This window comes from Lissotriton vulgaris, chromosome 3_1, assembly GCF_964263255.1.
Source record: "Lissotriton vulgaris chromosome 3_1, aLisVul1.2, whole genome shotgun sequence".
NCBI classification, from domain to species: domain Eukaryota; kingdom Metazoa; phylum Chordata; class Amphibia; order Caudata; family Salamandridae; genus Lissotriton; species Lissotriton vulgaris.
This window is the reverse complement of record NC_141689.1, coordinates 1923987622-1924012423: the sequence shown is the minus strand read 5'-3', so window position 1 is coordinate 1924012423 and position 24802 is coordinate 1923987622. Positions and strand designations below refer to the sequence as shown.

The 24802-nt window shown below is 41.5% G+C and overlaps 1 protein-coding gene across 1 annotated transcript in view; it reads right to left on the bottom strand.

Moving 5' to 3' along the window:
- The window catches only part of TLL1 (tolloid like 1), a 390413-nt gene that overhangs the window by 13791 nt on the left and 351820 nt on the right, over window positions 1-24802 (bottom strand). The window contains exons 17-18 of the mRNA XM_086962398.1: window positions 18800-18925; window positions 4938-5065 (exon numbers count right to left, since the gene is read on the bottom strand). Coding sequence (XP_086818524.1) covers window positions 4938-5065; window positions 18800-18925 — 254 coding nt within the window. The remainder of the gene's footprint in view (window positions 1-4937; window positions 5066-18799; window positions 18926-24802) is intronic.

Genomic DNA, 24802 nt, shown 5'->3' with positions numbered 1-24802 from the left:
ACGCTAGAGAGCAGAAGTAATCAAGCTCACTGCCTTAATCAACTGCGCTTTGACTGACTGCCTCTGAATCAATCAATCAGAAGAGATAATTACTAGCATGATTCAGTCCTGAAGCACCCAATTAATGCGCTCATTAGGGTTGCAAGAACTTGACTTCATGCATCATAGATTATTGTGCGCAAGTCCTAGAAACAGATGGTATCTTGTAGCCTGTCAGAAAACTGTCCAAGACTGACAGACATAGGAACAGATGCCTCTCTGTGAAGAGCACTGTATCTCAGGTGCAACATCGAGGTTTTCCAGTGGGCTTCCACAGACCAAAAGGATTCAGTCAGTAAGTGGTCGGCTCATGTACTTAAACATCCCTGTCTTTGTTCTAGTGCAACAGACTTGCGGTGCAATGGAAGCACTTGTGATTTTAGAAGCCCCCACTGCAAGGATGCGAGTCCATGCATCCACTTTATCACGCTTCAGTCGAGTTGCAGTTGGCTGCAAAACTAATGAGCTCATAGTCCCACACTATCCTATATGTAACCGATACAAAGGAGTTTTGAGAGCTGCTCCAACCTTCTCCAATCTTAGGACAGAACATGAGATTAAAAGAAGGCGCTAAACCAGGGAAGGTATGGACAAAGAGGTTCGTCTTGCAAACATGTTAACAGTGCTCAAGTTTCAAATAATCGTTGGCGTACAGAGCCTAACAGACATCATTTGAAATAAAGTTGAAAGTTTGTTAAAGTAGAATACGTTTTGAATATATTTGTGGCTTTCTTGGGCTTTTCAAATGACCAAATTCCCAAAGTATTTCTTAATTCAAGGTGAACTTAGGTTAACAAATACCTTGGTTTATGTCAGGTTGGCAGAGGTGGTCTGCTTCACCACCCCAGCTAGAGAGCGACATGCCAATTAAGAGGTCACCACCGGCCTTGCTTTGATCTGTGGGCCTTTGCAGAAGCCAGTGGCTGTGCACCAAATCTTTTTGTTTTTCAGAAAGAAAAACAAAAAACTAATTTCTTCCACAACCTAGGAATTTTCTTTTGTAATTGATTTTTCGACAATACATTACAAAATAGCAATGAGAGGACTTATAAAGCAGGTGTAGTTGTTCAGAATGTCGGCATACAGACACCTTACATTTTGCACCCAACACAAAAATCAATCGAGTGCCTGTGACATTGTTCCAGACAGTAGACGCTCATTATGAACATTCAAGGCAATAACAGTTAGCAGTGCATGGCAAATCAATCAGTACACATTTTGTACACACAATTCTATATATATACATATATATCAGTTTTCTAAATCCACACTGGTGTTAAGGAGGAATGAGTGCATGGGCCACCAATTGTTCTCTTCAACAAGTTAGTTCGTTGAGCCAGTTATTATGGGTCACAACATTTCCTCTGCCCCAGTGTCTTACTACTTTCTGCTTGACCACCAGGAGTGTTTAAAGTAATTTAGTGGCATGCGTAGGAAAGAAATAGATGCCCTCCTCTCTTATAGCTTTTTACTATTCTTACTCTTTCTTTCTTATTACGCCAACTACACTGGCTGCCAGTACAGCAGAGGATCTGGTTTAAGGCCATGACAATCGTGCACAAAGCGATGTCGGAAGCCGGGCCCGCCTTAATCCAACCCATGTTCCGTCCTTATCAGACCTCTCGGACTTTAAGGTCCAGTAACAAGAATCTACTGACGATTCCTAGGATTATGAGAACCCGCATGGGTGGCAGACGTTTCTCCCTCCAGGCTGCAAAGTTCTGGACTCTGCTCCCTGACACCATCAGACTTGAAGTGAACCATCTCAGGTTCAGGAAGATGTTAAAGACCTTTCTGTTTTCCTGAACCGTGAGGCAATGACTCGGTTATCTAATGCGCTGGGATGCCTCCGGGTAGCCATGCACTATATAAGTGCGTAGTCATTCATTCATTCATTATCTGTGTATGTGAGAAGCTGGTATTTGATGCAACTTTGATTGAAATGCACAAGGTTCCTGCTAACCAGGGACCCAGTGCCAGTGTTCTTTCCCCAAAACAAGTTCACTAGCAGTGGCGTAACAAAGGCCCCCGCATCCCCTGCAGTGCGGGTGGTGGCCCGAACTCCAGGGGGCCCCTTCAGAGCAGTACCCTGGCCTGTAAGTGTCCAAGTAAATCCGGAAGGGGCTACACAAGGCACTTTGCTGGGGGTCCCCCTCAAATTTCGTTTCACCACCGTTCTCTAGTCAATTGATTCCCAATTTACCAGGCCCTTAGCACCTCTGTTAAGTCTCTAGTAGGTTGCATTCCTGGTACCTAGCGCTTAGGTACTAAAGAGGGTCCCTAAGAGCTGAAGCATATATTGTGAAACTCTGGGGAAAGCGGCATCAAACTTATGCAGACTGCCACTGCAGACTGCGTGACAAGGTGCTCTAAAAAGTGAAAACACGACATGGCACCACACAACCTGTGTGCCATGTCCCATAACACTGCATGTAATATTTCTAAGGTACCCCTACAGTAGGCCTTACAGCCCTAAGGCAGGATGCATTATATTATAAGTCCCACTTCCTGCTCAGGCTTCCTCTTAAATACATTTCAGTGTCCTCCCACTTCTGCGCCCCCCATTCTTATGTCCTACCCCTCCTCAGGCTATTACAGATGTATCCCTCTATGCTAGCATTTGAGTCTATAGGAAAGGTAGTTTATCTTCACTTGAATCTGAGGAGCCTAAATTAGTCATTCAAAAGTCTGTGGTATTATAATCCTTTATGGAAACAAGTAAATGTGTGAGTGCCTAATTTACATTAAAAAGCAAAAAAGTAAAAAAGAAAACATGACTACTGTTAATGATGGTTAAAGAAATGCTAAATAAGAAAGAAATGTGTGAATGCACACAAACCTGCAAAGTTGTAGGTATTCTCCATCCGTTGTATGTGTAGATTTATTCAAATATTAAAATGACACCATTATAAGAAATTTAAAATAAGGATGTGAAAATACGAAAATATGAAATGTAAAATATGTCTGTGAAAATGCTAAGTTTGGATTCATACACAACTGATTATTAAAAGCCAAATTAATCTGCTCGCTTCCCAAAAGATGCTTAAAACCTGGTGGTCATTCTCTCACAAAATGTTCTGTCTTTAACACCTTGCGTGCTGCCCCGATTTACCCCCGGTGCTGGACATTCCATAACTGGGTGTGGTCGTGACGGAACCATTCAGTCATCAGCACAGCTCAACCGTGACTGATGACAGAATGGTTCCGTCACAAGCGTCGAAGGGGTTAATATAAATAAATAAATTGAGTATGTGATAATTATCGCATCTGATAAAATCCGACACCGAGGTGTTTGGAATTTTTAGAGAGTGATAAATATAGCCTATCCAGAGTTTTGCTCTAAAAATCAGGCACAACGTGTAGAAATATGCATGTCCCAGTATTTTCTGGGTCCTTTTCACTCTTTACATTCCAGCAGATTTGACCTCGAAAATGTAACAAGGGATACTGACTTTATCACTCTCTGTAATAACCGTGATCCCTGAGAAAACAGATGTGTGTGTAGGCATTAAAATTTACTGGGTGACTCATAATCAGACCGTACATGTTTTTTCTAGATTAGCATTTTCAATAGTATCATTTTACCTTAATGAGCTAGTTTGCCTCCTTTCTGATTGTGTTAATTTTGAATTGCATTGAGGTTGCCCATGACACATTTTGGTAATTTAGCCATTCTTTTAAAAATGGCAGTTTGTAAACTATAGTTCAAAAGTCTGCTGCCACCAGCTTTTCTGTTCGTAGTGTATTCCATTTAAGTCAGGTATTCTTTCTCCTATTTGTTCATGTTTTCCAATCTTACCTTACCTTTCCCTGAGATATTTTATAAAAAGAGGTGCATTAACTCCTAGGCAAAGAAGGGGACGTTTTAGTATTTCAAAACTCACTTGACTGGTACCACATTACATAAAACAAGAGGGGCCTGGGAGGAGGACCTGTCAGACATGATAGATGATGACTGGACAGAGGCCCTCGCCAGGTCCCGCAGCGCTGCAGTTTCCACGCGCTACCATCTCACCAAATTCAAATACCTCTACCGTAAATACTTCACCCGCTTGTGGAAGATGGGTGTCATCCATTCCCCTACGTGCCTCAGATGTGGGGATGCAGAGCGAACCTTCTTTCACACGGTATTTTGGCCTAAAATGTCGCCCTGCCTGGGACAGATCTTATCATGGGATCACCCAATGGACCCTAAGCTTTTCCTGCTCGATAGTACACAGGGGCGGTATTTCAGGCATGGGTCTGCCCGCAGAAACACAGGAAAATCTGGTCCAGCTGGACGGCATATCAGGGCATAGACTTACCCACCCCCCGCCGCAAACAGACACTCCATAAAATGTGTCCGATACATCTACATGATTACTATGATGCCCAAAATGTGTAGCCCTGTCATCAGTACATATACACTTAGACATTCTGCAGTCAGAAAATTATGTGGTAGCCTGTGTTACGTTCTAGTTGTTCGGCCTGCAGGTTCGCAGGCTAAATGGCTGTACGATATAATTGGTACTCTTGATCCGCTATATTTTTACAATGTATACGGTGGGCTCCGGTCCATCATGTGCAATGGAAATCTAATAACATTTGTTGGTTTTTTTTCAAAATTCGCCTGACTGTGCAAAGAGCAGGTTTCTTCATTTATGTACACTGTGCAGGCCTTAACAAATAAAGTCCAATGCCAATGACGCAGATTGAAGTTTGCGGCACTGTAATAAGACGCTAGCTATCATTTGTTTCAAGGCACACTTAAAGCCAGCTCTTTGACAAGGGCAGCAAAGCAGTCAGTAACTCAACTGATAGAGTATATTCCCAGCGCAGATTAAATTCAGGCCACACCCGTCTTAATGGGAAGGTGATTGGACCTTTTCTTGCACCACCAACTATCTCAAAGTACTTACCAGCTTTACTCTGTGTCCGGGCGTGGCAGTGATTTCCCACGTGCATTCCTTGCGGCTTGGGTACTTGTCCGGCCAGTTTGGACTTGAGATGATCCCGTTCGGACTGTGTATCCTCTGCTCGCACTCAGCTGGAGGGAGAAAGATATCATCAGGGGTTTGGGAGGATTGTTTTAGATGGGCTAGTTTTTCTAAACAGGAGTTTTGATAGCACATACATTTAGTTTCCTAAAAAAGGTTTTCAATGTTTTAAAAATATAATAAAAGCAACAGTAGATGACAATAACACAATAAAAAAACTGCAGTCAATGTGACAATAAACACTTTAGTCAGTCAGTCAGTCAAACATTTACTTTATTTGGTTAATCATAACCATAAAGCATACATATACAAAAAAGACTTCCATAAAAATAGTAACAAGTTAAAAGTTCATTTAAATAAAATGTGTCTTATTGTTCGTTGATTTAACCACTTTGTCTCAGGCCTTATCTATGGTCTGTTTCTGCTTTTTGAATCTCAGACTCTACAAGATTCATAAATTTTACCCCACGGCATGCTAAAATGTTTGAACCTCCTCCCAACCAGCTAATCACAGCTTGCCTGCAAGTGCGAATCTGTAGCATGTTAAAAATTGGTTTCAATAAAATTTTTCTCTTTTCTTTTAAGGGAACACATGTACACAGGAGATGGCTTGTCTCACTGTGATAATCACATAGTCTGCATCTTTGTCCCTGATATGCGGCCATCAAGATGGGATCAAGTCTTTGGAGGAGGGGTCACCCATTCTGAAGGCCATGTATTTTCTTTTTAAAGATAGCCTAAAGTGCGCCGTGAGGTACAGTTGTGGTTTTAAACATTTGTACGAATTTAGGATAGTCCATGCGTGTCGTCGTTTGGCCAGGGTCTTTTTATCTTCAACCAAAGAGAGGGCTTTTGTGTTTAGCTTGCAGATCTTTTTAAAGGCGGCTTCTTCTGGAGGGTTCTTCCAGATCTCTGCCATTTTGAGGGTTTCCAATGATGCTCGCAGGTCGTAGCCCCATGAATTAGGTTCCTGTTGGTTGTATTGTTTTTTGATTTCTCGCCAACATAAATTATTTAAGGATCCTGTCTCTGCCATTCTCAGTTTCCAGCACCACTTAACTAGTGCTGCTTTCCTTTGGTATATTTGATTTTGCAAACCAAATTCCAGCCTGATTTGTGCCGGGGCCGTTCCTTTGTGTAGGAGAAACACAGATTTATATATTTTTGTCTGTAGTGTATTTCAAATGTCTGATTCTTTTCCGTGCCATATTTCCAGTCCGTATGAGAGAGTGGGTAGAACTTGAGCTGCCATTACTTTTAGTAGGTGGTCATATGAAGGGCATTGCAATTTCTTTTGGAGAACTTTGTACGCAAAGCTCAGTGATTGTGCTTTTGCCGTGATTATTCTTTTTTGAGTTGACAGTGACATGTTTTTGCTTATTGTGACCCCTAGATATTTATACGATTTTACTTCCTCTATGTGTCTGCCATTAGTGAACCACTTAAAATAACTTTTACTGGCGCCCGCCAATCTCACCACTTTTGTTTTTTTGATGTTTAGTTCAAGGCCTTCTCTCTCAAAATAATCTGTTAATTCCAATATTGATCTTTGTAGGCCTATTGGTGTTTGATTTAGGATTACAATGTCGTCCGCATATTGGAGGAATTGAATGCTTTCATTGGCCAATTTGGGCGGGTGTCCATTCACGTTCTTAAGTTGATCTTTCAAATCGGCCAAGTATATGTTAAAAAGGGTTGGGGAGAGCACGCAGCCCTGTTTAAGGCCGTTGGTTATTTTTTGTTCTGCCGATATTCTTCTTCCATCTCCCAATTTTACTTTTGCCCATGTTCCGCTGTATTGTGCCATTATTGTTTCCAATAATCCTTTCGGAAGACCCAACTGTTCCAGTTTTTTCCATAGGCGACTTCTGGGCACTCGGTCGAAAGCGGATTTCAAGTCTATATAGCAGGCTATTAATCCGGTCTTCCTTTTCACTGCGCCTTCGATTAATAGTGACAGAGCGGACAGATTGGTTAAACAGCCCATGCCTTCTCTGAAACCGGTTTGGAATATGGGTATTATTTTGTTGTCCTTTGTCCATTGTCGTAGAAGGGACAGAATACAAGATGAAAAGAGCTTTGCCTCCACGTCGATTAGAGCTATTAATCTGTAGTTCCCTGGTTCCATTCTACATCCACCTTTGTATATTGGATGGAAGATGTTTCCTTGCCAGGACGGTGGGATCTTTTTTTCTTTGTGAATGTAATTAAATAAAGGTGTTAGGTATGTTGCCCAGAAGTCGGTGTCATATTTGAATAAGGCGTTTGGAATTCCGTTCGGCCCAGCTGCTCCTTCCGCTTTTATTTTCTTTATTAGGCCAGTTAGCTGTTTGATTGTTGTCAGCGGCATTTGTTCATCTTTGTCGATATTGTCCTGTCCATCAATATTTCTTTGTCCAAGGCCTAATTCTTTTTGTTCTATGCCGTTTTTTGAATTTTTGATTATTTCTCTTTTTGTTGGGAAACTCTGGATGTTATACAGGTTATCAATATAAGCGGCCCATGTTGTTTCACTTATTCCTATGTTCAATTGACCACCAGCTCCTTTTGAAAGTTTGTTTATTGTATTCCAGAATTCTCCGCTATGTGGCAATTTACTGGTCCTTAACAGCTCTTCCCAGATTTCCTCTGTGTGGGATTTTTTAGCTTTTCTGCACTCCTCTTTATATTCTTTCCTCATTTTTTGTAAATCGTTGTTGTCTGCTTTTTTTCCTGCCTTGTTTTCTGCTGCCTTTTTTCTTTGTTTTTTCGCAATTTCCCTTTTCATATATCTTAGTTTAGTGTTATACCAAGGCTCTGTGTTTGCATTAGGACCAAGAGTTGCTGATGTGTTTATCGCAAATTTTCCCAGCACGAATTTATGTAAATTTTCCCATTTAGTTATGGGTGATTGATTTTCGATGGCCTTTGTCAATTTTTCGTGTTCCAAAACTGCGTTCATTATCTCCTTTTTTACTGGGCCCTTTCTTTTAATTTTATTCAGCTTATATATTTCCGGTGTTACAGTCAGATATTCTAATTGTGTTTTCTCCTCAATCTTTTTCCTCATTATTGTCTCTTGTGGGGAGTGATCACTCTCTGGTCGGCTGTGAATCCCGAAGCGGTCTATGTTTTTTCTTAATTCCTTACTTATTAAGGTGAAGTCAATTGTAGAGTTCCTTTTGCCACTGGTGAAAGTGGTCTTGGCGGGTATGTCTCCTTCCGTATTACCATTTAGGATTGATAAGCCTAGAGGTTCCAGATCACTCCAAATTTTCTGGACGTTGTCCTTGGTTCGGTTGGTTTTTATTAGGTTACAATTGAAATCGCCCGAGACAAATATCTCATGGCCTTGATAAGTTCTGTTTAGAGTTTTTATCAAATTTACTACTGTTTGGGCTTTTTTCCCTTTTGTGGCCTTGTCTGGGTGGATATATAGATTTATTATTAATAACTTCTATCCGGGGTTTTTTTTGCTTACTTTAGACTCTACTTTGATCACTTGTATCCAGTTCTCCCCTGATTCTATCAGTTCAGTTTCCCAGTCTAAGTTGTTTGTGATGAAAATGGACAGGCCGCCCCTTGGATGTCCGTATTTTGCTAGTTTTTCTGCCATTGTGTGATGTTCCTCGTATCCCAATATTTGCCTCGGGGTTATGTTCCAAGTTTCTTGGAGTAGTATTATTTCAAATTTGCTTAGGTATTCTATTGTCTCTTGGTCTTGTGACATTTCTTTAAAACCATGTACATTCCATGAGCAAATCTTTATTTTTGTTTCTGATTTTGCAAATTGATTGGTATTTTGTTTTTGTGTTCTTTCCGCCACTTTGGCTGCATCAGGATCGATGGGTGTTTAATGCCTGTGCCAACCAAGACCAGTCTTTGTTTTCCTTCGAGCCCTGATATTGCTGATTTATTTTAGTGCTACTCAGGTCTTGTGCGGAGATTGAATTACTTCTTGCTCCCCTCAAGATTGTTTGTGATGTTTCTTTTATATTGTTCAGTTGAGAAATCTTGCTTTTTAATAGGGGGAACGGATATTTTGTTGCGGTGTGACGTTCTACAGTTATTCCCCATTCTGAGAAGTGTGACCTGGTTGAGTAAATAAGTTCTGCTATTTCTTTAGATGCCCAGGTGGTACTGCTTATTTCTGAGTTCATATTTTTGTGTCCTTGAATGAATTCTACAGCCTTCAGGTCACTTGTTGTGATTCCCCTTAATTTTGGTATCTCTTCGATTAGTCGCAGGATGTTTCCCCTGTTCAGCGTATCTGAATTCCCTTTTGTTTGAAATTCCGGTTTAAATAGTAGTTTACATTCTGTTACCATGCTTGCTGTTTCGGGGTATCGTGTTTGGAAAACTCTGCTGGGTCAAGATGAATGTGAGGTATGTTGTCAAATTGGTGGACCGTAGTTATCTGGTCTACTCGAATGTGGTCTGCCATAGATGCTTCTTTTATGGAGGGCTTTTCACCTTGATTTATTTGTGTATTGCTTACATTTTGTGTTGTCTTTTTATTTGGCTCAGGTTCATGAAGGTCTCTGCAAATTCTTCCTTTATTTCCTGCTGTAATTATCAGACCCATATTTGGTTCCTTCGCTAGGTCTGCCTCCGTTTTATGGCTTTGATCTTTTACCATTCTTTCCTTAATTGAAGGAAGGTTTCCTCCCACCAGCCAATTTAAACCTTTACGGGTCAAAGTTTCACGTTCCCTTTGTGACTTATTTTCATGTGTTTTTTGTTGTTCTATGGCCTCTCTTTGATTTGACTTTAGTATGTCGCTTTTGTCGTTAACTTTGTTTATGCTTGATTTTTCCTCATATTCCGGTTTTCTCTGTTCACTTGGCATTATTTTGATCTGGTCTGGGGATTGTGTTTGGTCTCCTACTTTGTCTAATGTAATTTCTTTAATGCTTCCTTTGTTTCCTTCTTCGTTGATACTGGTATCTGTGATTTGATTAATTGAGGCCTCTTTTGTCTTTTGTTCAAAAATGGCAAAGAATTGTTTTGCCTGTTTATTTTTTATAGCATTTTTTCTTGCCTTCCTTGCCCGTTTCCGCTGTCTTTTGGTCAGGGGTTCTGACATGCCCGATTAACCCAATGTTTTGTTTTCTTCCGTACGTCGCTTTAGTGGTTTATTGTCATCTAAGTCATTTGAAGTTTTTACTACTTCTATGTTGTGAATAGTTCTATTTGTTTCGTTTTTTTCAGTTTTGCTGGCCTCTGTATTGGGGTTATCACTTTTGTTTGTTTTCTCACGGGTTGCCGCTAATATTTCTTTCAAAATGCCTGGTAATGAAACCAATTTATCTATTATTTCCTTGCAGACACAGTTTTGTTCTATTAGTTTCCCTTTCCTTTGTTTTTCTTCTTCCTTTTCTTTTATAAGGTATAATGAAATTTTTTCCAATTTTAGATTTATTCCCGATATATGTGATGCCATTAGATTCATCAGATCTACCTGCACATCAAGTTTGTTCGATTGGAAATTCAGCGCAGTGATTGATTGTTGTAAGCTTTTTAGGAGCACGTCCCCCCAGAGTATATGTTTTTCTTTTGTTTGTAGTGGCTGTGCCCCAGTTGATCTGGTTGGACTTTCTGAGGAAGAAATCGTTATATGCTGATCTTCTTTTGTTATGTTCTTTACTATATCGGAGACATGGCTCTTATCGGCCGGTTGTCTAATTGGGCTTGATGTTAGGATTATTGGTGAGGAAGTTTGCTTCCTTGGCTTCCTTTTTTCTCCATTATCTTTCCTTTTATCAGTGTTTTCGAGTTTTTCCGATTTACTCAAATTTTCGAGACTCAGTTGCATTGGGTCGGCCTCCTTGTGTGTGTTTTCCTCAAGCATTCTCCGCAGTTCTGATTCTTCAAAGATGGAGAATGATTTGGACCACTCTATCTTTTGTGCGCTTTTCTGTAGATTTATTCGGGATCCCGACGTGCTCTGATTAAAGTTTGCTGGACTATTTTTGTTAATCTCGTTAGGGGTTAAATTTGATGTTAGCATTGTTTGATTGCAGGTTGCATGGACTTGTGCCGTGGTTTTGACCAGCCAATTCTTTATTGTTGATTTTTCTTTGAGATTGGGACTCATACTTTTTTCCGAGTCTATTCTCATCTTGCGTTTTTTACTTGATGGCGTCGAGTGGTTTACATTTTTCAGGTTATTTTGAGGTTTTGCACCCTCACCATTGCTTGATATTACCGCCCCTTGCTCTTTTGTGAACTGAAAATTATACTTCACTTTGTCCCTCCCGAACTTGAAAAGCTCTGTCGTGGGGATATGTGCCTGATCAGGTTGGTCGCTCCCGGTTGTCTCTTCTGAATTGCTTTTGTTCCCTTGTTCTTTTTTCCCCTTTGTGGCCAACCTTCTTTTTGCTTTCTGTGTTCGAGGCTGTCGAATTTTTCCTGACCTCATCTTCCAGCTACAAATTTTCAGGGATGTTTTTTCCTTCCGGCTCGTATTCTGTTTCTCTGACCCAGACTCCTTAAGCCCGTCTGCCGCCGCAGCGGCAGCTGCCGTCAAAGGAGTACACTTGTCAGTTGGATTGGATTATACCCAGTATTCGTCTCTCACCTCCTGAGGCTTTACCTCTGCCTATTGAGCTGACTCTGGCTGTCCTCAGCTCTCCGAGTATCTCGTGGTTTCTCCGGAATTCTCCTGGTAGATGCTCTAGAATCTTAAAACCCCTCGTGTCCCCTCCAGATTCCTTCAGCCCCTTGGCTTCCTTGCTCCCTTGCTCCTTAGTGTTCCTTAATGCACACAGGGCCCAGCCCGCCGCCCTGGATTTTCGCTGCTGCTCCACCTTCTTTCCGGGGGGGCACTTGGTATTGTCTTTTGTCTTTTATTGGGGTCTGTACTGCTTTCGCTGAATGTTAGTTTTCTTTTCAGGCAGCCATGCCTGTACTATTGTTTAGCTCGACGTTTGCTTTTTATTCCCCTGAATGATGTCCCCAGCTCCGTCTCCTTCAAACTCCTTCGGCCCCTCCCGGTCTCTGAGTCAAGGACGAGGAGAGGGAGGGCAAGCCCCCGGTGTCCAAAGCCCTTAACGCGGAAGCGGAAGCGTGCACGACAGCCCAAGCTCTGCAAACAGAGCTCACAGAACTCCTAAACCGGCAGTCTCGGATTTCTGCCGGTTTCTGTCGGATTTCTTAAGTTCACAATGTCAGTTTGTCTGTTTTCTTTTTAACGGCCCCCCCCCCCTTTTCTTGGCTTTTGCTTTGCCCCCGGTTCCGCAAAGTGCTGCTGGCGGCTGCCTCGCACTGCGGCTCACCTTTGGGTCTTTAGCAGCTTGGAGGCGGCTTGGTAGGCAGGTTTGGCGGGTTCGGCGGCTCGATGACAGCTTGCTAACGGCTTCGGCTCAGCTTCGGCTCTTGGTGTAGGTGCCGCCGCCGCCGCAGCTCCGCTCGCACCACGCCGCTCCTCTATTCCTCTGCTTCTCCTTGAAACTCGTGAAACTCTCTCTGCGCTCCACACGCACCACGCTGCTCCTCCGTGAAACTCCTCCGTGAAACTCGCTCTCCGCTCTCCGACGTGAAACCTCTGGCGCCACCTCCTGGACCTCAACTCTCACTTTAGTGATTGGGCACCGAGTTCACTTCATTGCTGACATCGAGAAGCAGAAGTGTCTCAAGGAGAATAACAATCGGAGCACTTGCCAGGTAACTTCAATTTATTAAGTATGTATCATCATCACAAGAGGCAGCCATAGCACAACTCCTGCCACCGGAAAAGAAAAATCATCTCCTTCTTTCTCTTTTCCACTCATTCCCCGTTTGAACCACACCGCAAGCCCAGACTTCACATTCTATAATAGAACAAAGCAGACGGAAAGCAAGACAGGACACAACACAAAGGTTTATATATTGCCTCAGTGAGCCTTCCCCAGTCCGAGGCATATGCATCAACCTGTCTACAAATGTCCCTTCAGCTATTTAGGTCGTCTCTCTGTTAAAACATGGAGACATATGGATCTAAGCAGTAATGAGAAATCCTCCGATTTCTGAAGGAAAATGCTCAATCCAGAGAGGACAAGACACTTGTTGAATTTCCTGGAAATCGGAATAGTAGAGATAGAAAAACGTCCACCATGGGGTTCTTCTGTGTCACAGAAATTCAGAGGAGTTTTCCATCACTAAAGAATTCTACACCAATGCCCATTTGTTTCTAGTATGTTGCACATCCTTGCATCATTAGGAGCCAAGCAAAGATCAGGTCCACTTGGCATGGCGCCAGTGTATTCAGCCCGCGGTTCAACAAGTTCATCCTTCAAACGATGACTTTTGGAATAATCTTTTTACTTGATCAAAAATAATTTCCTACATGGTACTTCAGCAGCGGGGAAGAGGGATTTAACGCTGCTTCCATTTCTATCCCCTATCATGCAGCACCAAATACTCGCCACAAATAGTGTTTCTTTGCTGAGCTTCCTTTACAGATGAGGGGCAGCAGATGTTTTTATCCAGCCTTTAACCCCTTCGACGCTCATGACGGAACGGTTCCGTCATGAGCGTCGGTTGACCTGTGCTCATGACGGAACCGTTCCGTCATGGTTCCATAAGCCCAATGGAACGTTCAGCACAGCGCACGAATTTGCGCCACGCTGATGAGGTTAATGTCGATGCTCAGATGAAGAGACATGAGCATCCTGGTCGGCGAGCTGTTCATAACGCATACAACTTCCTTTGTGTAGCTCGACCTAGCATCCTGTCGCCATTTATCATATTTAGACAATACATTATTGACATTAATCCAACAATCCCTCTATGAACTGCTATAAAATAACTGCTATGAAATTTGCAACCACAGGATTTCTGTAAAAAAGTAATCTAGAGTGTGCCAGAAAATACACACCTATATTCAGAGTCAATAATACATACAGCATGCTTAAAAAGGATGGAAGTGAATGTGTGACTTTTACTTTAAAATGGATATATCATAATACCCAATGATCCAGTATTAAATGAGGACATTAATCGTCCATCATGTGCATTTTCATAAGGTTTGGGGCAACGTGACCAAAACTAACTCATATTTTATGAGTCCCTTTATCATTTTGCCACTAAGAATAAGTTAATGAACATATTACATACATGTGTTCGGACAGCCTCCTCACAAATTCCTGGTTCTGTTTTGTCATTTATTATCTTTGGTATGTTTTTATGCTACATGTTCTGTATATAGTGCACATGCACCAATTAATTATGAGATGTGTTGATCCACTAAGATCAACAAGGTTTAGCAAAGTCAATACATCCTGGTTAATCTCTGGTTTACTACTTTGTCGACAAAAGAAAAAAAAAGAGAGAAAAAAGACTACGATTCCGGACCCAACCTCTAGACGGCGGAATAATGCACAGCATAGTGAATCAAGAAAGATTCACGCTGCAAAACTATGTTTAACACAGGTTAATTTTCCCTCTTAACCCTTTAAGTGCTGCGCACGTTCAGCGGCCGACGGCACCACTACCTCCATAGTGCTGCCGTCGGCCGTTGAACGTTCGAACTGCACCTGCGCAATGGAACGTCCAGCACTGGAGCTGGATGTTCCATAGCCGTTAAGGTGTTAATTTACAAGTTCCACATTGCATCGTAATTTGATTCTCTGCATTGTTGTCCTGAACACATACATCTTTCCCAGGGGCATGCAGCGCTTCGTGTACATATCTGTAAATTATGGGCACCAAAAGGAAGTAAGTACATTGAGGTTCATTTTAATCATTGACCGAAGCTAACATCAGCCTGAAACAGCACTTACTCATCTTTAAAATGAATGCCAGACTTTATTTTAAGCCTTAATGTGATAAAGAATCATGCCTGTGTTCTTTCAGCTGGAGATTCTACATATAGTGCTAGCCTTTCTATATAAATGCAAAAGGCAAAAATGGACGAACAAATTACTGACCTTCAGTAATGCCTTACCTGGTAGAGACCCTACCTAGCTGCAGATTCCTTACCCTAGAATTATCCCCAGGTGTTAGACTGGATCCAGAAATCTTTATTGAGCAGTACCCCATGGAAAGGGCCAAGGACCTACCCGCAGCTCTGCTGTCCTTGAAGTACTCCAGTGCTGAGTTCGCCTCGTCTCCAAAGAGACAGGAGCCATCAAAGGACATGTCCAACATCCCCTGAAAAGCCAGTTGTCCTCAGCCATGTGTGGTGCTGTAAGGCCACTGATGAAGAAATTCTTCAGCTTAGTGAGGCGGTCGTGTCCAGCCCACATCGAATTGTGAACTTAGCTGCATCCCTCCTATCAGCCATGGGTTAGGAGATTATGGCCTAAGCCTCATTAAATGGGAGAAGCGGTTCGAAAGGGGTGACTCCCGGCTGAAGCGCCTCTCTCAAGACATTAGACTTGACTGCCACGGAGGGCAGCTGAAGGACAAGGAGCTCGGCCCTCCTCATCATCACCATAGCAAATGAAGCCCCCTCCTCTGTAGCCATGGTAGGAGGGGAGTCCAAGCCAGTACCTGGGAAGGTGTTCCGTTCCCTGGCATACACCAGTTCTTCACATCAGTCCATGTTGGTGCCTAGGAAATGATATTCTTCAGGGTCCAATCTTTCCCAAGTCCTAGTCCATAGGAAAAGAACTGATGATACGGCCTAGAGGGAATGGCTCAAGTCTGCGCCGGAATCAGTGCTGGGCAATGCCCATGCAGCTCTATGTCCGAGTTGGGGGTAAGAATGTGAGCGGCTTGCCAGAGGACACTGGCAGCGCGGTAAGTGTCGGCAGTGAGATCGGTGCCTGTGAAGGTCAAGGTGGCTCGACCAGCAACAGTACGGATTAATCTGTGGATTAAAGGGGCCTGAATGGTGCAGAGCGGCAGACCCGCTGGCTGGGAACCACTAGGGGCCCATCTCAAACCTGCAGGGGCCCAAAAGCTGGAACATGCTGCTTAAATGCGTGGTCCATAGCCTCAAAAAATTCTTGGATTTGGGGGGAGACGCTCTGGCTCCTTAAAACTTAGTGAGGTGTGGAGAAGCCCCAGGTGCGGGGTCAACCACTGAGCCAGGCCTCGCGTGACGATGCTCCCTCGTCTCATCGGAGGGCTTTGATGGACGGGATAAAGTTGAAGACCTCTTCGACTTCTTAGTCTTCTTCTTCTTGTGGGACTTACCGGAGTGGGCCGACTTAAAAAAAGATCGATGGCTCAGTGACCAATCGTGGAACCTTCCTTTCAACCGGGTTCAAGACCACTGTGGCGCCACATATCGAGTGGCAAGGAGCTTGAGAGATCGCTCCCTCGAAGCCTTGGTGTGCATGGCGTGACAATCAACACAGGTTTTGGAGTTGTGGTAATTCTCATGACACCAGAGAGACCCGAGGTGCTGGTCCATCACTGACATTTGCCAGTGACAGGGTGCAGGGTCTGGATCTGTCCTTCCTCACAGACATCCCAGCCGCACCAGTAGACAGGTGTAAACAAACTTTGACAAAAAATTGAAAAAGAACAGTCATGAAGTGCCTTGGGGTTAGTCTCTCTGAATCTGTGCTGACTCCAAATCTACGCTGGCTGGTGTGGAAAGAAAAGAACTGACATCAGCGTGCTGGTGTGGCACTTACTGCACAAATGATGCCGATGACACCACATGGAGCTGAACAAGGCTACCTACGATCATGCAGGGGTATTACTCACGAAAAATGTCTGGATCCAGTCTGACGCCTGTTTTTTTTTTAAGGTAAGAAATTTGCTGCTAGAAGTCTCTATCAGATACTCCACATATTCCAATACTAAGGGAACATGGCCATTTATCTGGCAAAGTTGATATATTTGTTCCACTGATCTGTTGAAAAAATACTATTGCACATCATTTTGTCAGCATTTTTAGGAGCAAACAGATCTCCTCAGTACCCCACTTCGATGGGCAGGCACTCTTTTTTTTGGTTAATACATCGAGTCAATATCTTCCCTTAAGTCGCTCAGCCATGGATACAACATTCTGTCTGTCTAGTAGTTTAAGGAAAAAGGTGTGATGGTTGTTCTGTCTCTCAGCATTTGTCCACCCTTAGTAGGATTTTCACTAAAAGAACTTGTTCCCTGCAGAGCCATAAGGACCGTCACACTGGCTTGAAACACTGCAATCCCCTCAGTAAAATTCTCTGTGAATATCAGATGCAAGGGGGGCTTCCAACTCAGCGCACTATACAAATGCCCTAAAAACAACCCACATTCCTGCCAGAATACACTATCTCGTGCCTTCACATTACCCTGTGATGTGCAACCATATTTGATGCCGTGCTACTTTGGTGCCTATATCAAGCATTAACACCAATCCCAAATCAGCTGTACAGAAAATATTTGTAAATGCAGTAGTTTGTAACTATCTATAATAGTGGACGGCATTTTAAAAATAGTAAAACTGAATGACAGGTATAATGGTGGCCACAAAACCTTAAGAGATATGAACAACTCTGAGGGGCTTTTTTTTATTTTTCCTTGTTTAATTGCATGTGGACAAATTAAACACAAAAATGGTCCTTGCATTTGCAGTTTACTCCATTCACGTGGTATCCTACAGAATCACTCTGAATTTGATACTTTGTTTCCATGGTAAGCTTCAGTCATCCGATAATAATCTAGTGGTTTACCCAAAAACACATTTGTTTTCAATACATATATTAATGTGTTTGCGTGTGCACAGACACTGAAAAATCTTTATGAAAGGTAGTTATGTTTACTTTTACTCATAATAAATTAACGTTTGCCTGTACAAAATATGATATATTCCCAGAAAGCTACTGCTAAAGAGAAGTAATAGTCACAATACAAAACCTGCAAAACTTGTGGCAAACTGTGTGGGGCGGGCTATCTCATGCCCCACCCCCCAATCTACACCTCATGAACTTCCAATGACATTACTGCTGATATCTCCAATGGTCAGTGAAAGAGAGGCAAGTACAAGAAAAGGCTGAAGACCATACTCTTTACTTCCAAGCAACCTAAAATGACACATAGTATGTTTAGTTCATGCTGGGAGAGAAGGGTGAAACTACAGTTATGACACAACCAAAATCAGCCAGTCAACAGAGCCTGCTGTGCACAGCTTTTATCCATGCACAGTATGGCTTTTGTGCTATATGTGACCGGTATTCCTAGGTAGCACTTTCTGCAATTTAAAATGACTACTTTTCAACCCTTCCTGAAATACTTGGCTAATTTACAACTTTCTCCAAAATATTCCAGGGCTTGAGTTAGAATAGTAAATATGCCTCCTGGAATATTAGAGGGAAGGTTGCTCTTTCCCCAAATATTCTAGGACTGGAGGTAGAGCAGCAAATTTGTTCTTCCAATGTCAGCCTCACCCACTTCTGCACCGAGGGCGCAGTTGAGGGCAAGAAATACATTGTTGTGACAGTAATCCACACCTTGTTCCCACCATCAACCATTTCTTAGAAACGTGCGCAGCCACTATGAGATGTCATATTTCTGGGGCTGCTCTACACAGCCTCCAGCTGAGTGCATCTGTTCCACTTTGCTTATTAACCCCTTCAATTGCCTGAGTCCAGAGAACTAACTAAGCATGTTAATCAGCCATACACAGTGGGAATGAGAACTTTCTGGAATAAAAATCCTACAATTGGGCCATTATATTGCGTTCAGCAACATGCCATTTCGAAGCGAACAATGATGGTGCAGTCGAACATTGTCATTTGGTAAAGGGAATACTGCAATATGTTTTGTGATTGTACTGTGAATTCGTAAACATTTAGTAACAAAGGAGGCAAACAAGATTATACCATATCTGATTTTGTAGGAACCACTCTGGATCATTTGTTGTTAGAATATTTGAGTGCTTGTACCTTCTTTGCAGTCATGCTTGTTTTCATGTAGGACAAACCCATTTCGGCACTGGCACACGTAGCTCCCAATAGTGTTTATGCATTCGTGCTGACAACCGCCATTGTCCTTTGAGCACTCATCTTTGTCTGTGGACAGCCAAAAGTATTATTAATAATTAATTTCCACACGAAAAATAACATCTTACACATTATCCAAATGTACAAGATAGCATGAAAAGCGCAAAGGAAGACCTCGTTACTCTCAGCTCCATTGTGGCTTAGTTCAATCCATTAGTTGCTTGGCCTGAAATCTCACACTATGATATGGCTGCATATAATATACGTATTAGACACATGCATTATAAACTAAAGGGGCATGTCCTTGACAACTCAAAGAGAACCTCTTATGCTTACAGAATACATTATCTGTTAGGGAAAGCCTACTATCTGGGCAACTTTAGGTAGCAAACATGATTTGAAGAGTTTTCATTTCTGTTACATAAAAAAAATGCAATAGTTTAACGAACTACCCATTACAATGGTAGTAATGTTATAAAGTCATTACAGATAGAAATAGCATGAGTTGCAAATACTGCACTTGTTAGGGTAAGAGCCTCGGATATAATTGTAATGCTTATGAGAAATGCTTTTCTAATGACTATTTCTTCTGTCACAGGGTTTTTATATGTATCTACTCAGAGGAGGGTTCACTTTTCATTTGAATTGTTGTTCTTTTAGAGCACCACCTGGACCCTCTGCGAATAGTTCCCCACATCTAGGAGCAAAGGACAACTGAAGGAAAGGCCAGCTCTTCAAAACCTCGTGGAACCATTATTGCATTTATCTCAAAGTCATGTTAAACATGGTAACATTATTTGTTCCCAACTCCTGACCTCAGGCCTCTTCAGACACCCCAGATATTAAAAGGCATTTAAAGGATAAAAGAAGACTTCATTGCCGAGCAAGTGTATGTCCTGGGCATTTTCTTATAGCTTGGACCTACCAGCATGCAGAAGCAATGAGTTCGGCTTTTATTGTAAAGCGAGTAGGTCAAACCACAGGCGCTATCTGTAGGAGAGCGTGGTGTGTGGGATTCAGCTGACAAATTGTTACAGGAAGCAAGGTGTAAGGAGGAGGGTGGGCAGACGTTACTAGGACAGAATTAGCATGAACACTTTAACTTTGCTTTATTTTTACATAGGTACATTATACATAGCTACACATTTAGACACAGAGAAAAAAGTAATTCCCCCAGAATCACACATTTTCTTTGGTCAGGTGCTAAATCCTAGATTCGAGCCAAAAGTTTCAGCAAATTACCCCAAGTGTTGGGCAGTAACTTATACTAAAACGGTTGAATCTTTCTTCCATGTACAAGATGTTAGAGGAAGAAATGAACGTACACTTCATCTAAGGGCTAAGCATTGCCATTCACTGAGCTAGTGAATTCACATGACCAGTTTATCTAGACAATAAATATCTCCTACAGCTTGAGAGCTACAAATATCAGGTGTTGAAGATTAAGTTAAACATGGGATATGCAACTACTGGGTATACATTAATAACCTTTCCAATAACATACAGGGTGTGACATTGAAGAACAACTGGTGCACATTTGTTAAAACATACTGACATATTTTATTTTTTCAGTAAACTGATAAGCATGCATTGCTAGCAAGAAATACCAACATCTGTAAACAACACCCACAGCAAAAAATTGTTAAAAAGCATTTAGACAGGTCTATTGTTCAGAGCAAAGCGTATAACAGCCATTTAGGAATGTTACGTAGTGACCATAAACAGACACATTCAGCATGTTAGTGGTAAAGAAAATGTTAACTGCTCTGTCATGAGATATGATAAACAGCGAAAAGGTTCAGCATTAATTAAAACTGTGCAAGAATAATGGGCAATTTCACCATTTTTGAAAGCTGGATTTCAAACAGGGGCGGCGTCCATTAAAGCATACCAGGTGGATCCTTACATATAGAGACTTATTTTCGTTTACCAGTAAAAAAAGTAAGTGTTACAACAAATCAATAAACTGCTAGAATCAACTAGCATGTGTGTGCCAATTTCGGAAGAATAGTGTTTTCGAATGTATTTTACTATACACCAGAGTATTTTGCTGTGGGTCAATAATTGAGATGGTCTTCTATCACTATCAGTGTGGTAAGGCAGCAATTCTAAGCAGCAAATGCATGTTCTGATGTGTATTTTATTGTATATTTTGTGACAGGTTGTAAAGAACACTACATGAAACTTATGATTCAAACTCATATATATTTATTTCCTCATACAACATTTGCCTTTTCCTACACATTTTTGTGCTTGCATGTTTCGTTTCTAAAGTGGTGTCTCAGACCTTTCTCTGCCATACAGAAACATTGTCTGAATTGTTTATTTGTTCATATTTTTATCAATCTGTAATCTTGGGTTTTGTGTAGCTCTTGGACCCACTTGTAAATGCTTCAAAATATTACTGAAATGTAACTGAGAGTCCTAACTCCCTATCAGGGATGAGTATTTTGTAGCTGTATGTTTTAAATTGGCGTCAGAACTTCAAGCTTCAGGAAGTTTGGCTTGAGTTTCAGTGAAGATATAATAATTCAAGTGGGTATTGCCTGAAATGTAGAAGGACCACGCACAGACCTTTTGCACATAGTTCAATGAATGGCCAAAATGTTGGTAGTGTTTGGTCGACCAGTAGAGGTTCAGCGTCTTCGTAAGGTATCAAGAGGTGTGCCTGTTCAATGATTTGTAGATGACACAGACGGTTTTGAATTGAGATTAGGCTTGTTCCCTGATTGGGAGCCAGTGTTGGGCCTTCACTTGTGCTCAGTAAAGTGTGTAGCAAACAGGATGATGGACTTGCACACATTCTCTTGCTATACTCCACTTATAACATTACAACCAAGAACCAAGGCATCCAAGCAGCCACAGCCCGTGGAGGGAGTTTCGGTGGGACGGAGAGGCGGGCGGGGGAGGGGCAGTGTGGGGGGGTGCAAAAAACTGGAGTATGGATAATTGAAGGTAAGTAAACAATTTGCAGGGCGCGCTACGAAATTCGTTTTATTAATTAAATTGTTTACTTACCTTCAATTATCCATACTCCTGTTTTTAGCACCCCTCCCCCGCCCGCCTCTCCCTCCCACCGAAACTCCCTCCACGGGCCGTGGCTGCATCCAAGGACATATCTTGGTAGTTCTTAGACGGAGGAATGGACACTTATACTGTTTAAATCATCAGACTGCCACCCAAACCTGGTCCCTCAAGCATCTAGAGCTTAACACACTACCTATTATTCTAACAATAAGGCTATTGCTCATCTAGATACTAGAAACATATTGAAGGTGATTAAAAAAAATAAGGACATGCTCTATAAAGGGTTTAAGAATCTAACTATCTGCCAATGCTCGTTCTGTAAAGAAACAGTAACCTCTCACTGTTTTCAGAAAGAATTACACTTTCTAAATGTTTCTTTTTTCTGAAAAAAAGGGGTGATCAAAATATGGTGCATATAAGAGATAAGCAGTACTAAATAATGTTTTACTGTGAGGTGTTAAGGCTAGTCTACACCAAGACCAGTCAAATGCCAAAATGCCTTCTTTGAGCAACATATGTCATGTTGCACCATTAGTCCATAAGACACAATTACCATAACTGTCCCGTACAGAATCCCTGGTTACAATGTCATCTTTCTTAAGGAACTATTTAAATCTAGGAGCAATACTTGAAAAGAAAAACATATCTTGGTGAAGCCTATTCCTGATATTGACCTATGCACTGAGAAAAACACAACCATAATTCTTGATAGAGAATTAAAGAGGGTGATATAGCCAATGTTAAGAAATGTATACATTTTCAGTCCCCAACCTGGAAGTTTCCTCTCCTTGCCTCTCTGCTCAGCTGTGAAACTTGCCATAGGTCCAAAAAGACACTTCTAAAACACTACAATAGTTATATACTGAATAAGTCATTGTTGCATAAGTCCGCTGCAAGCTAGAATGCACACTAACAGTGACAATGGTCAATGCAAAATGAATGTAGTGCAGGACACAACCAAAAGGGAACCACTCACTACCTTTTAAAACTTTTCCGAGGAGATATATTATTCAGCAGAAAACTGTGAGCAATAAACCCAGCAAAAGATTTTATCATGATTGTAAAAAAATAACCCAATCAGAATCTCCAAGGGACAAAGCTCTGTTGTTACGCATTACAAGGACCTCATCACCAAAAATTCGAGATTTCTCTGGCCCACATCAAAACAATGTAAAGAATTTAGGAATTAAATTTGATAGCGTCTTTTCATTCCAACCTCATATCCAGGCACTGGTTGGTTCTTTCTTCAGGCTGCTATGCACTCTTCTTCCCTTTTGTCTATTGATACTAAGAAAACGGTGATCAAGGCCTTGATAACTTCCAGATTGGATTATGGAAATGCTTTATACTTGGGTCGCCCAGATTATCTTCTTAACAGTCTTCAAGTTGTGCAGAATTCGGTGGCCGCAGTCTTTCTCAATCTTCCCCCGAGAACCAATATGTCACTGGCTTCCTATATAAAAAAGGATTCTTTTCAAATCCTTGCTCCTTGTTCACAAATCCCTGCACAAGACTGGAGCTGAGTATCTGAGAGAGAGGGATCTACAGTCCTCCTTCGATCAATTAGCTAGAGTTCCAAGAATCTGCTGGGCTAGAACCGGTGGTAGGTCCTTTTCCTATTTTGTACCAGTCACCTATAACAATATTCCTCTGGAGCTACATACCACAACTAAGCAATCCATCTTTAAGAAAAAAATAAAAAATATGGCTTTTTCAACACGCATAACTGGATGATCTGTGCTTTGTAGGTAGCCTCTAATCCTGTGCCGCAACACTCCTCAGAATACCTGTGCGCTTTACAAATCTCATATCATCATCCTTATCAAACAGTAGCCAGCATCCTCTTTCTTCCATGAAAACCCCCACCTCAAGCTGTCGTCACCACCTTCAACCTAGTAAGTCCACCACAGGCAATTCACTAACCATTGAACATCAAAGTTAAACAGCAGCTAATGGTATGCTGCTATGGTATCTGGAATACTGCTTAAACTGCTGATGTTCATAACTAGGAAAACATTATTCTTCAAGCTTTCCCAAGTCATTAGATAACTGTCGACAAAATACTGCATTTTTCTGTGCCTCAACCTGTAAGTATGCATACTATATGGAAATATCTGGAGCAATAAGCACAGTGTGCTGTCTAGCACTGTCTAAGTTACATCTTTTTACTGACACCCACCAACACTTTCTGGATTCTCTAGTTTAAAGGAGACCACACAGAAATAAGTACAGACCCTCATATTTGAAAGACTTCTACATTGAAGATGGTCTTTGAAAAGCACAGTGCTGTCCTTCTGAGTTGAGTCTATACTTAAGAAAATTGATACAATACATTAAAGTGTTTGTGTTAAACATTTCATCTTGGTCATTGTCTCAGACATCCTCTACTGGCCTTTATCATGTGGTCCTGAAGACGATAAATCAATATCATTTTTTACCCACTGAAACATGCGTTGACTGTCTATATGGGAGGTTCAAGCCTGCAACATAACAACAGCAGAAATTGGAGACTTTTTCCTATTATAATTTGCAGTGCAGGTGATGGTGGCTGGGATTGGAATGAGTGGTATACATGAGAGGATGTTTTTTTTGTATGAAAGAGTGAGTGGATTGTGATATGAGGGTGAAAACTGTCACATATGCCAGTATTCAGCTAAAATGTACATTGTAAAATGTTTTTATGAAAAATGTATAAAAAAATATATTCAGTCAAAATGTGTTTTGTTATATAAGTAATCAATGATTACATGGTTAAAATAACCAAAAACAATATTGTGGATATGTAAACTGTATATCATGGTAGTATATGTGTATCTATGTTACGAACAATATAGAGCTCTTGTAAAATATATATAGGTCAAGTGGGATATTGTACTTTGCCTTGTAAACATTTATTGACTGATCTCTTCGAGGTCTGCT